This window comes from Oncorhynchus mykiss, chromosome 6 (assembly GCF_057628025.1).
Source record: "Oncorhynchus mykiss isolate SJ-2025 chromosome 6, ASM5762802v1, whole genome shotgun sequence".
In the NCBI taxonomy this organism is placed as follows: Eukaryota; Metazoa; Chordata; class Actinopteri; order Salmoniformes; family Salmonidae; genus Oncorhynchus; species Oncorhynchus mykiss.
In genome coordinates this window covers 31,308,366-31,322,080 of record NC_143027.1, presented here as the reverse complement: position 1 = coordinate 31,322,080, position 13,715 = coordinate 31,308,366, and the positions used below count along the sequence as shown (strand labels likewise).

Sequence of the window (13,715 nt, the reverse complement as noted above, 5' to 3'; positions counted from 1 at the left end):
CTCCATGCAGATCTCCTCTAGAGCAGTGATGTTTTGGGGCTGTTGCTGGGCAACACGGACTTTCAACTCCCTCCAACGATTTTCACTAGATCCCCCCCCGTGTGGTTCTGGGATTTTTGCTCACCGTTCTTGTGATCATTTTGACCCCACGGGGTGAGATCTTGCGTGGAGCACCAGATCGAGGGAGATTATCAGTGGTCTTGTATGTCTTCCATTTCCTAATAATTGCTCCCACAGTTGATTTCTTCAAACTAAGCTGCTTACCTATTGCAGATTCAGTCTTCCCAGCCTGGTGCAGGTCTACAATTTTGTTTCTGGTGTCCTTTGACAGTTCTTTGGTCTTGGCCATAGTGGAGTTTGGAGTGTGACTGTTTGAGGTTGTGGACAGGTGTATTTTATACTGATAACACGTTCAAACAGGTGCCATTAATACAGGTAACGAGTGGAGGACAGAGGAGCCTCTTAAAGAAGAAGTTACAGGTCTGTGAGCCAGAAATCTTGCTTGTTTGTAGGTGACCAAATACTTATTTTCCACCATAATTTGCAAATAAATTCATTAAAAATCCTACAATGTGATTTTCTGGATTTTTTGCTTCTTATTTTGTCTGTCATAGTTGAAGTGTACCTATGATGAAAATTACAGGCCTCTCTCATATTTTTAAGTGGGAGAACTTACACAATTGGTGGCTGACCAAATACTTTTTTGCCCCACTGTAGATACTTTTGTACCTGTTTCTTCCAGCATCTTCACAATGTCCTTTGCTGTTGTTCTGGGATTGATTTGCACTTTTTGCACCACAACCTAAGTGTATGTAAACTTCTGACTTCAACTGTAAATAAATACTACGTGGTCAAAAGTATGTGGACCAACCTTCAAATTAGTGAATTTGGCTATTTCAGCCACACCCGTTGCTGACAGGTGTATGAAATCGAGCACACACCCATGCAATCTCAATAGACAAACACTGGCGGTAGAATGGCCGTAAATGAAGAGCTCAGTAACTTTAAACGTGGCACCTTCATAGAATGTCACCTTTCCAACTACCGTAATTGCTGGACTATTAAGCGCACCTGAATATAAACCGCACCCACTGAATTATTTAAAAATATGTATTTTGTACATAAATAAGCCGCACATGTCTATAAGCCGCAGGTGCCTACCGGTACATTGAAACAAATGAACTTTACACAGCCTTTAAACGAAACACGGCTTGTAAAAAAAATTAAACAGTAGCCTACCAAGAAAGTCATTGGTCACTATCTTCCTCCTCCTGTGCACTGAAACCACTGAAGTCATCTCCTTCGGTGTCGAAGTTGAATAGCCTTAGAATTGCTTCATCCGATGTTGGATCGCTGCCCCCTTCAACACGCAGCAGTCCAGCCTTTCGAAACCCGTTGATGATAGTGGATTTTTTGACAATGCTCCACGCTCAGCAGCTCTATTTCCTTTTCCAAAAGCCAGATCGATCGCCTTCAACTTGAAAGCTGCATCATATGCATTTCTCCGTGTCTTTGCCATGATGAGGGTGACAAAATGACTACCGTAATCAGAATGATGGGAAGTTTGAGCGCGCTCGATTTACGACACATTATGTGACAGTGCTCAGTTTTTTGGCGGCATGAATCTTGTGAAAGCGGGAAAAATCCATAAATTAGCCGCGTCATTGTATAAACCGCGAGGTTCAAAGCGTGGGAAAAAAGTAGCGGCTTATAGTTCGGAAATTACGGTAGTCAGTTTGTCCAATTTCTGGCCTTGACTGGCCTGCACAAAGCCCTGACCTCAACCCCATCGAACACCTTTGGGATGAATTAGAATGCCGACTGCGAGCCAGGCCTAATCGCCTGACATCAGTGCCCGACCTCATTAATGGTATTTTGGCTGAATTCAAACAAGTACCCGCAGCAATGTTCCAACATCTAGTGTCAAGTCTTCCCAGAAGAGTGGTAGCTGTTATAGCAGCAAATGGGAGACCAAATCCATATTATTGTTCATGATTTTGGAATGAGATGTTCGACAAGCAGGTGTCCACATACTTTTGGCCATGTAGTGTAGGTAGGGGTGAAGTGACTAGGCAACAGGATAGATAATTAACAGTAGCAGCAGCGTATGTGATGAGTCAAATAGTGCAAAAATGGTCAAATAGTCCGTGTAGCTAACTATTTAAGTGTTATTGCTTGGGGATTCAGGGGTCCTTTTGGTTCCAGACTTCATCAGTACCGCTTGCTGTGTAGTAGCAAAACAGTCTATGACTTGGTTGGCTAGAGTCTTTGACAATTTTTAAAGGCCTTCCTCTGAAACCACCTGGTATAGAATTCCTGGATGGCAGGGAGCGCTGCCCCAGTGATGTACTGTGCCGTACGCACTACCCTCTGTAGTGCCTTGAGGTCAAATGTCAAGCAGTTGCCATACCGAGCGGTGATGCAGCCAGTCAAGATGCTCTCAATGGTGCAGCTGTAGAACTTTTTGAGGATCTAAGGGCCCATGACAATTATTTTCAGCCTCCTGAGGGGAAATGGCTCATATCAACATCATGACTCACATGTATGAGCCACACCTTTGTTCAGTCAACAAAACATATTCAGAAATTCGTAGCTAATGTGATATGACTTTTATGGATGGATAGAGTATGCTTTTCCTTTAACGAAATCCTTGAACCCTACAGGTACACATGGACGCCACTGTGCGGGTTGCGGAGGAGTGATTCAAGATGCATTCAATGTGAAGGTTCTGCAAGGAACTTGGCACAATACCTGTTTTCAGTAAGTCATACTTTTAAATGTGGATTTCAGTTATATTCACGGTTTTATTTAATTGACCATTTATTGTAGGAATCACGTGCTGTTTGCACTACGCATTAGAACTGTTTTGACATTAAATAAGCAGCATTGACGTCAACAATGGACTGTTTTGCTGGTCAACATACAGCTTTTGACAATTTCAGGGATTCTTTGGGGTGAAACTGTATGCACATGTTTAGAAATGGACTTGTGGGTAGTCCTATAGAATTCTACCTGTCCTGTGAAATGTTTTATCATCATTTTCGGCAGGAATGTCTCTGTTCAGTGTTCAAACTATTTTACAGTAACGCAGAACTCCATTACAGTACTTATTGAAAATCTAGTCACTCAAATCCCATTTGCTGAATACCACCATTCTACTTTTTTTCTTCAAACCATTGTAATTAGAAGTTGGTACAACAAGTTAACAACTTTAAGGTGGTAGCTATTTGTTATCCTTTTGCCTTTTTAAAGGTGGAAAATAATAGACATGAGGCATTACTCGCACATGAATTTGCATGGGTCACAGGGACAGAGAATCCCCCCACCTCTCTCTCCGGCCTTGTGGACTTTGGCCCTGGCAGTTTCTCTTCGTCCTGTGGCTTAGTCATTGTCAGGATTGAGACTGTCTGGCATTCTCCGGTCACTGGCCCCCAGTGATAACCCTCTAGACTTGGGCTGAACAGAGGTCAATATGGTAGGACCTATGTACAGACGCTCAAACAAAAACAATTTTTAGCTCCCAAAGCTCTCTTTGTGAAATACGATCACTCAGGTTTTCTTTTCCCAGAAGAGAATGTATAGATATGATGATGGTGCTTCAGTTAGATAAGCAGTCCAAGAGTCATGGTCTAGATGATGATTCGCCCCACAGCGTTTTTGTGGAATGGGAAGTTGGGATTGAGGGCAGAGTCACAGCAGCTCTGTTCATATAATCCGGAGAGGGAGTGTATTTCTGACACTCACTGTGCCCATCCAGCACACAACGTGGCGTAACACGAATGAAAGAATAGAACTGATGAATAGTCGAATGGAACTGAATAAAGTAGAGCTGTTTTTCTAGAGCTCTGAATTCCCCCTGAATATAATAAATGAATTAGGAATATAGCCTAAGAGGACGCCAAATTCACGTCATATCATTTCAGTAGTCTCCATTGGGTAGAAGGGGCTTGAAATCTGTGTGTTCCTTAGCCCAAGCACTCAAATTTCAAACAAAGCTTTTCAGCAACAGTGTCCTTATATAACCCAGGATTTGGGTCTCTTTCTCTATTTATATAATGGCTCTTTTATAGAACCACGGAACCTTGTGTCAGTTCAAAAGCCAAGTCCTTGATACAGCTGTGCAATTCTCACTCTCTCGCTGTCAGTCTGTGTCTGGGCATTTCCATGTAAAAAGCACCATGAGAACTTAACATGCGAAGTTCATCCAATTTGGTGAATAATAAAAGCTAAGAGTCTATTAAGGCATATACATTGTTCAACCATTTTCCATACTAAAAATCTTGATTATGTAAAGGCTTTGATTTCTGGTCTAACATATGGAAAAGGGGTCTGAGAAAACATCTAGCAAAAAGTCAAATTTCACATTTCTCTCCCTCGTGAAAAGGGAGGATAATGGAAGTTCACAGAAGTAACAAGGTAGACCTACTAATTAGTTATTGATTTTACTGATACAATTTGGTTTATGATTTAAAATGAGTCGTTCTGTTACTAAATCGGTAACTCTCTCTCCCTCTCCCCTCTCTCTTGTTAATATCACTGACACCTACCCATGAGCCTCCTCTCTTTCCATTTACTGTAACCAGCCCTCTCACCCGCTGAGCTTTGACCGACACCGGACGTCCATGGACGCTGAGAAGTTGCAATTTGGTCAGTCCAAATTTTAACCAGGCATAGACTGTTTCACAAGTTTGTAAAGAAAAGTAGAGTATAGTACTGTACAGTGAAGAGTGGCGTATCGGTTAGTACAATACTGTAGAGTTTAGTACAGTAGAGCACACTAGAGTACTGTATATTTTACTGTACTGAACGATACTTTACTCTGCTGTGCTGTACTCTGCTGTACTGTGATGTCCAAACCTTTTAAATAGAAAAATCAGTCTCTGCGTCATTCTGTTACCGTGGAATTGCCCCTTTGTCTCTCTCTCTCTCTCTCCCCCTCATCCTTCTCTGTTCCTGCCCAAGACCACCTCAGTCATTTTCTATGAAATTAACACTTTAGATGGAGCATCTGCTTTGGGAAAAACCGCCATCGAGCCAGACTACCGTACTGACGCTCAGCCAAGTGTGCTGGAGTTTAGCCCTCAGCAGTCAGACCCCCTGGCCCCAAATCTGCCCATTTTCTGGTACTTTGAGATGACCAAAGTCCTGTTTTTGTAAAATGTTGTACACACATTTCGTCCTTGGAGTACACAATTCCTTTCACTCTCCGTGTGGGACATTGTCTAACTTTAAAGCAACTACAGTAGTTTCCTTTTCCATGTTACCCCCTGCTCTGTTCTATTGTGTACACAGTCCTGCACCTCCCCCAAGTTGTGCTGCATTGTGAAAGGCTGACGTTATCCCTGTTCCAGTAAAGCTGACATTCAGACAAATGTATAGGTAAAGACTAGACTAGACAGTGTGTGTGCCCCGCTGCCGCATTCCTAGACAGCGATTCAGAGTCGTGGGTCGGCTGCTCCCGACACTGCACAGAGTCCTTTGTTTTTCCCAGGGAAAACTAGATTTTGGGTTGTCCCAAAGGACTGTCCTTTATGAGTCTATGTTAGTCCTCTTAAAGAGTTGAAGCCTTCTGGCTCAAGTCATAATGATAGTACTTTCCCCTTGTTAATTGTCTGTTGGGTCCAATCATGTAACGTTGATGTGTTTGACTTGAACTTTTACTCTCTTCACATTGGTTGCCTTCTGAAATGAAAATGTGCTTTCACTTAGCCACTGCTCTGGCTGCTTTGCTTTGGTTTGGTTACTCATGAGTCCCTTGATAACAGCCAGACCTGCATTGACCAATACCAACCATGATTGCAATGTGTGCTATTGTGTTCTTGATATGCTGTTATTAAATCGGATCTTAGTTGGCTAACATTGAAAGTTGTACATGCAGTCCATTAATACATATGCTAAAGTTTGAGAGGTTTCAGGTTAAGTTCCGTGTTATGGCATCTTGAACTAGTGTTTCTTGTTTGCATTACTACGACTCTGCTTCCCCATAGGCCTAGTGCTTAGTGTCCGTTTTCATCATAGAAAACTTAAGTATGGACTCTAGTACACTACAACAAAAGGCATTAAAGTTGGCCTTCCACAGGTATAGTGGAATTGAGGAAATGGAATAAGTAATGTTTGCCCATTGGTGTTTGTTCATAGCATTGTTGGAGGACTAGTCCTTCCTCTCACCTGAGACAGATGTTTCTCTTCTTTTTTTTTCCCTTCTTGGATAAGAAATGGCACCCGTGTTGTTTACTCTGCTGATTGAGGTGTTTGTAAGGTCAGATAGTCTAAAGACCAAAACAATGATTATTTCTTCAGGGACATGACTGTGTAATCTTCAGTTATCTGTCATCCCCTACACTGGCATTGACAAAAACCAATGTTTGTCATGAGGTATTGGGTTGTTTTGCAATGACAGGGAGGGAGGACACAGTGACTCAACAGGGACCAGCCAAGGTTACTTTGTTCAGTTTTACAGTGAAAGTTGTTTTCCCTGCAGCATACCTGGAGCCCCTGTGAGACTCGTCTGTCCAAGGCACGACATTCTTCACACTTGTCGCGTGCGTGTTTGTCAGTGTAGTTCGGCGTTGCCTTCTGTTTCTGTCTGTTTCCGTGACTGTTATAAAAACACTCATACAGTGCATGCCTAGCAAACAGACAGCCATGAGTGCACAGGCAATATGCAGGTTTACTATCACATACAGTAGGACACTACTACTGACCACAGATTGGCTAGCAGACTAAACTGTTGCTCACAGAGGAGAGTATAGAGGAGGGAAAAGACTAGTGTTTTTAAAATGCACTTCCTTTTTTTTGTCACTTGTTTAGTCTCGTTTTGTAACCGGGGCGTATTGTCTCGTCAACATTCTGTCAGAATGTTGATCTTTATCTGGACAGCCTTTCAGACCACCTCTGCTTTTCCACATAATCCCTCTGTGCACAGGAAGGCCCGGAAACCTCCTTTTCACTCTATTCCTGCTTACCTATTCTTGCTTTCATTTCTGTGTGTGGGCTGCATTTCCTCACACAATGTACCAGAAGCTATTAACCACCTCTATAAGGTTTACCCAGTAATAAACATTGTGTTAAAGAATGAACCATTGTAAAAGGGAATTGACTCCAGGAGTGGATTGTCTCTCCAAAGGCTGATCAATTGGGATTAGCTCTACTGCAGGGTTCAGAGATCACTGTGATCCACAGACCCAGGCCAGCAGTGGGCAAAACTACAGCAAATCCCCAGACCGGCAGGTGGTTGGCATATTTGTTAACTGTTACCTCAGTGTTTGTCTGTTGCCAGTGCACCGACTGTTCTCCATATGAATATCAGTCAGTATGCAGAACTGGCAAACTCTTCTTCACAGGGAGCTGTCTGTGGAAGTGGGTTGCCAGTTTAGTGGCTTCATCTCTTTGACAGAGGTGTAGAATTGATTGTGTGCCTGACACAGCTTAACCTGGTGCCACCATTTTGCATAACCTGTGAAACTTTGGGAAGGTGCGCTCATAGCCTGAAGGTGCTCTCTCTGCAACTTCAGCATTCCTAACTCTGAACGTTTCGTGACTAAGTCCGAGCCATACTTTTCTGCCTGATTTGCCAAGTTTCACTCCAGTCAAGGATGTGGATCAATCCGCTCTTGAGTAGTGGCATGGCAGGATCATTGGTCTAATCATTGTATTAACCACAATTTAAGTTGATACCCCTTCACCGGGCTGTAGATGGTTGTCCGGGTTTCTGTCAGAAAGGTGCTGCAGAAACATCTGGAACACATTAAGATGCTGGAATGTGGCTGTGGACGGGGAGGGCAGTGTTTGGTGTTGGTTGCTGGTATTTAGTACCAGGTTAATGACCATTGTTTCCCACCGTCTACTGCTTATCGCTTCATTCTTCTCTGAAACCACATCCCTCCGGTAGACACTGTGTGTGTGTAGTCACTAGTCACCCTGTTCTCAGTGTTGCCCACCTTGTGCTGGAGCACACCAATGAGGCGTGACATGTCTCAGGAACAAGGTAGCCTACTTCTTCATCGTACCTGATGATCAGAGACGAGTACATACCGTCCTTCTAAAGAAAGGCCTGAAGCAACCGCTGCACTCCAGTGCAACATGGGAGTGGAAAGTATTATGTTCACCAGTGTCATTTCTCACACGATGAATGGCTTCTGCTGCACTGTGTCTAATGTGCCAGTTCCTCTCATTAAAGCATACTTTCACCTCCACACTCACTTTGTTGGTTGAGGTTTGGTTGAGGGAAATTTTACAGACAGGTCTGGTTAACTGTTTGGGCGTTGGTTAAACTATTTCCAATGTTACCTGACTTCGATCGCACACTAAGCATATTTGTCTTTGTCAAATGCTGTTTTCTTTCAGGGTCTTTTGCAAGGCATTTCTGCTCTAGGTTTGTGTCTTGTTTATTTGTTTCTATATGTGTATGTCAAATCTCTCAGCTCAGTCAATACGTGAACGCTCACAGACTCCTTCATTGTTTGAGAGTGGACTCTCTGCTCAATTGGAATCTTTCAGGAATCTAACACAAGCCTTTGAGATTGTCAACTTGTCTTTGAAATGATGCACCCAGGCTTTGTAGTGAGTCTCCTTTGAATGGCCTGAAACAGATTGCTTTACGCTTGATATGGTCTCCACTGAAAGGATTTGTCTGTCCACTCTACTCCCTTCATTTCCTGCAGAGGTCATGAAGTGTGTTTTCCCATCCACAGGTGCTCGGAATGCTGTGACCACCTGACCAACTGGTACTATGAGAAGAATGGCAAGCTGTACTGCCGTAAACACTACTGGGAGAAGTTTGGGGAGCTGTGTCACGGCTGTTCTCTGCTCATGATTGGACCTGCCATGGTAAGTTGCCCCGTGTGAAATCAAGATGAACCCTGGTTGGCCCAGGATCCAGAGTATCAGATATTATGATGCAGTAGGCTTCTAGCTTGGTTCACTTGGATCTCATGGAACATGAAGAGGACAGTGTTGGCGAAGAACCGTTATTAACTGTGTGGTTCCAGCCCTGGTATGTCAGACCATATACCCCGGGTATGACAAAACATTTTATTACGTTGTTAACCAGTTTATAATAGCAATAAGGCACAAGGGGTGTGGTATATGGCCAATGTACCGTGGCTAAGGGCTGTATCCAGGCACTCCGCAATGCGTTGTGCCTAAGAACAACCCTTAGCCGTGGTATATTGGCCATATGCCACACCCCCTTGTGCCTTATTGCTTAATTATAAACTGGGTGGTTCGAGCCCTGAATGCTGATTTGGCTGACAGCCGTGGTATATCAGACCGTATACCACGGGTATGACACAGCTTTTATTTTTACTGCTCTAATTACGTTGGTATCCAGTTTATAATAGCAATAAGGCACCTCGGGGGTTTGTGGTATATGGCCAATATACCACGGCTAAGGGTTGTGTCCAGGCAATGACAAAGCTGTACATTTAATATAATATTTGAATAATAATTCACTGTCAAGGTTACCATTGTATTCAGAGGTTAGATGTGTAGGGCCATACTCAAGTAACACCAGTTCACAGTGAATCACTGTTCTTTTGATGTGAGTTCAGGGGGTTGTGGACTAATAGGATCTGTTTTTCCTCTATGTACACAAATGATGGAATGGTCAGCTTTACCCCTGTCCCCTTGCCCCTCATCTGTGTTGTAACAAACATCTCCTTGGTGATTGAGGTCAATACTTATGTACAGAAGAGGTCATGGGGGCTGGGCTATGGCTCAACAAGTAATCACCCACACAGAGCAGCCATACTTTGCATCCTGGTTGCTTTGAAAGATAGCCGACTGGACCTGAACCTTCTCTCTGAATCTGTGGAAGTTAGGTTCCCCATCACAATGTGTGTATTAGTTAGGTCCCCCATCATGGCCCTGCTCTGGTCTCTGTATAGTCTCCACAGTTCACTTCCTCCAGCACAATCTTTGGGGTGAAAACCGAGAACATGGAGTGATTTTGGAGCCAGTCCATCACCTGATTCGGTCCACTGCGGTGGAAAGGCAATGGATACTACGCACACTGCACCACCAGACCACCACACTGTTTACTGGGGATGGTTTTTGAAAGATCGACTATCTGTTATTAAGGGAAGGTTAGAATGGTTATGGTCGACTGCATTTGTCAAATCTATGTTTATCTTACAGGATTAGACCATGAGCTCATGGTTATGATATGGAAGAGTCACTGAAGGCTGGATATCGGTTAGCTTTCTTGTTGTTTCATCAGTGCTATGGAATGCCCATGCCTCATGCATGGGGTTGGAGTGCTGTGGAACTTCATTTTAACAGTGTTATTGGCCCAATTTAAATCAGGTCTAAATTAAACTGCTGCTGGCACAAACAATTGCTGGTCACAAAAGGATGCTTTCTCTTCAACTGGATTAAAGGGGGGTCCCAAAATTATTCTTTTTTTAGAGCAAGAAGTTTGCCAGTAAGCAAAACACACAATGGGCCTTTCTATTTGTTCTTGGCCACATTGGCTCTGAAAGCGAGATGCCAAGTATTTCTGGCAGAGTTGAATTGGCAGGCTTCTCTTACATAGCAGCCGAACCAACACGGCGTAAAATCGTATGGCTGTTGGGTCTTTCAGGAGAGGAGAGCAGTGTGGAGCAGGCCGCTACTTATGACCGTTGTGTGTTTGATGGGCAGGTTACGGCACAAAACTGCATTCAGTTCTCCTAATTAGGAGTGCATGGCATGACATTTGTTTTCTTCAGTTTTGCTTACTGTAAAACACGTTTCACAGTTCTGACACGTTGTAAATCTGACACGTTGTAAGATCCTTATTTTTGTTCCCTTTTATTTGGATGAGATGGGAAAATGAACTCAAGTGTGTTGTGTAAGAGACATTTCCTCTGGAGTCATGTTGGTCATACACACACACACAAACGCACACCAGCCTCCCCTCTGAGAGAGCCTGCACACACACAGCCACCTATGGACTATGACACAGCCATGTGTGTCCTTCAGGCTGTTTCTGACTGGGGTCAGTGTGGTAATGCTCCAGCCTGGAGGGTGGGAGGCACAGCCACAGATGCACACATGGCTTACATCACCCAGCCTAATCTCACTGCTGCCTGCAACGGCAACAATATCCTTTCCCAACAGTCTTACTCATAGCAGCATACAATGAACAGCAGGGGGGTAATGGAAAAGGTTATCCTACTTCAAAGACTACAGGTTTTCATTAATATCTTCACATTCCTTATAAGTTATCCCTCTTTGAATTCATCTGGGGAAGAGCTTGCGTCTTGGCACAACAGTCGTAAGACTCCCCTGGAAGTCTTAATACTGTAGATTATCTCCCCACACTCTCCAGGCCTCATATTTAGGTTTTCCAGCTGCCTGCCCAGCCTTAAAAAGAAAGAATTGGGGGGAGCGGTTGAGGTTTTATTGTCACATACACCAGAAAATTGCAGTGAAATGTGTTATTTTACAGGGTCAGCCATAGTAGCACAGTGCCCCTGGAGCAAATTGGGGATAAGTGCCTTGCATAAGGACACATCAACAGATTTTTCACCTTGTCGACTTGGGTATTCGAACGAGCGATCTTTCAGTCACTGGCCAAACGCTACAGTGCATTTGGGAAATATTCAGACCCCTTGACTTTTTCCACGTTTTTTGTTGTTACAGGCTTATTCTAATATGGATTCAATTGTCCCGTCCCGTCCGTCCCCCCCCCCCCACCCCCAATCTACACAAAATACGCTATAATGACAAAGCAAAAACAGGTTTTTAGAAATGTTTGTAAATGTATTAAAAATTTAAAAACGGATCATATTTACATAAGTATTCAGACCCTTAACTCAGTACTTTATTGAAGCACCTTTTGGCAGCGTTTACAGCCCCAAGTCTTCTTGGGTATGACCCTACATGCTTGGCACACCTGTATTTGGGGAGTTTCTCCCATTCTTCTGCAGATCCTCTCAAGCACTTAGGTTGGATGGGGAGAGTTGCTGCACAGCTATTTTCAGGAACCCCATCGAACATCTCTGGAGAGACAAGTCCGCGCTCTGGCTGGCCACTCATGGATATTCAGAGACTTGTCCCGAAGCAACTCTTGCATTGTCTTGGCTGTGTGTTTTTGGGTCATTGTCCTGTTGGAAGGTGAACCTTCGCACCAGTCTGAGAAGCTGCTCCGGAGTGCTCAGGACTTTATCAAGGATCTCTCTGTATTTTGCTCCGTTCATCCTTCCCTCGATCCTGACTAGTCTCCCAGTCCCTGCCTCCAAAAAACATCTCCACAGCAGGATGCTGTCACCACCACCTTTTGGCAAACTCCAAGCGGGCTTTCATGTGCCTTTTACTGAGGAGTGGCTTCCGTCTGGCCATTCTACCATAAAGGCCTGATAGGTGGAGTTCTGCAGAGATGGTTGTCCTTCTGGAAGGTTCTCCCATCTCCACAGAGGAACTCTGGAGCTCTGACAGAGTGACCATCGGGTTCTTTGGCACCTCCCTGACCAAGGACCTTCTCCCCCGATTGCTCAGTTTGGCCGGTAGCCACATCTAGGAAGAGTCTTGGTGGTTCCAAACTTCTTCCATTTAAGATTGATGGAGGCCACTGTGTTCTTGGACCTTCAATGCTGCAGAAATTGTTTGGTACCCTTCCCAGATCTGTGCCTCGACACATTCTTGTCTCGGAGCGCTATGGACAATTCCTTCGACCTGATAGTTTGGTTTTTGCTCTGACATGCACTGTCAGCTGTGGGACCTTATATAGACAGGTGTGTGCCTTTCCAAATCATGTCCAATCAATTGAATTTACCACAGGTGGACTCCAATCAATTTGTAGAAACATCTCAAGGATGATCAATGGAAACAGGATGCACCTGAGCTCAATTTCGAGTCTCATTGCAAAGGGTCTGAATACTTATGTAAATAAGGTATTTTCTGTTTGTTATTTGTAATACATTTGCAAAGATTTCTAAAAACCTGTTTGTGCTTTGTCATTATGGGGGGTTGTGTGTAGATTGTTGAGGATGTTTTATTTATTTAATCCATTTTAGGCCGCAACGTAGCAAAATGTGGAAAAAATAAAGGGGTCTGAATACTTTCCGAATGCACTGTATAACCTCAGGAACCTCTGCTATGGCACAGCCCCTGTTTGTACTTGTTCCTTGCTTTCGAGGGTGGATACTGGGGATCAGGTTAAAAATCAATACAGTAGAGTTTTGCAATTTTTACAATTTATTTTTGACGATATTATATTGATTCTCCCCTCAAAAAAAGGTTGTTTTTGCTAGGTAGTTGACGTTAGCTAGTCGGCTGTACCTGTGCTAAAACTTCAGTATTTCTTCTATAGCTTGGCCTCATTCTTCTTAAATGCTGAGGTAACATGTTTTCAGCACTTTTTTCCCCCCGTGACTTATCAAAACTCGTTTTTATTATGACTCTCGATTGTCCCTCTGCAGCAGAGACATAGTGAACAATATGTTTGGAACATTGAATCGCAATTCAATCGCTGTATCAAATCGCAATACATTTTGAATCATGATAAATTGTGTAATATATAGAAGCACAATGCATATCGTATCGTGATATTGTGTGGTCCCTGGAAATTCACAGCTATAGTGGATAAGTTGTTTAATTTAGCATGAGTGCAGGACCAACAGATTAGGAAGTGCGTAAGTTGTAGATAAAAAGGGAATGAGTAAGCAAGGGTGTGAGGAAAGTTAGCGAGGGTGAGAGTGTCAGCAAGAGGTGTGCTGTGATTGGAAAAGGCA

The 13,715-nt window shown here is 43.6% G+C and overlaps 1 protein-coding gene across 1 annotated transcript in view; it reads left to right on the top strand.

The window, feature by feature from the left end:
• Window positions 1–13,715, top strand: part of LOC110525730 (LIM domain kinase 2) — a 37,486-nt gene that overhangs the window by 10,584 nt on the left and 13,187 nt on the right. The window contains exons 2-3 of the mRNA XM_036979875.2: window positions 2,664–2,760; window positions 8,694–8,829. Coding sequence (XP_036835770.1) covers window positions 2,664–2,760; window positions 8,694–8,829 — 233 coding nt within the window. The remainder of the gene's footprint in view (window positions 1–2,663; window positions 2,761–8,693; window positions 8,830–13,715) is intronic.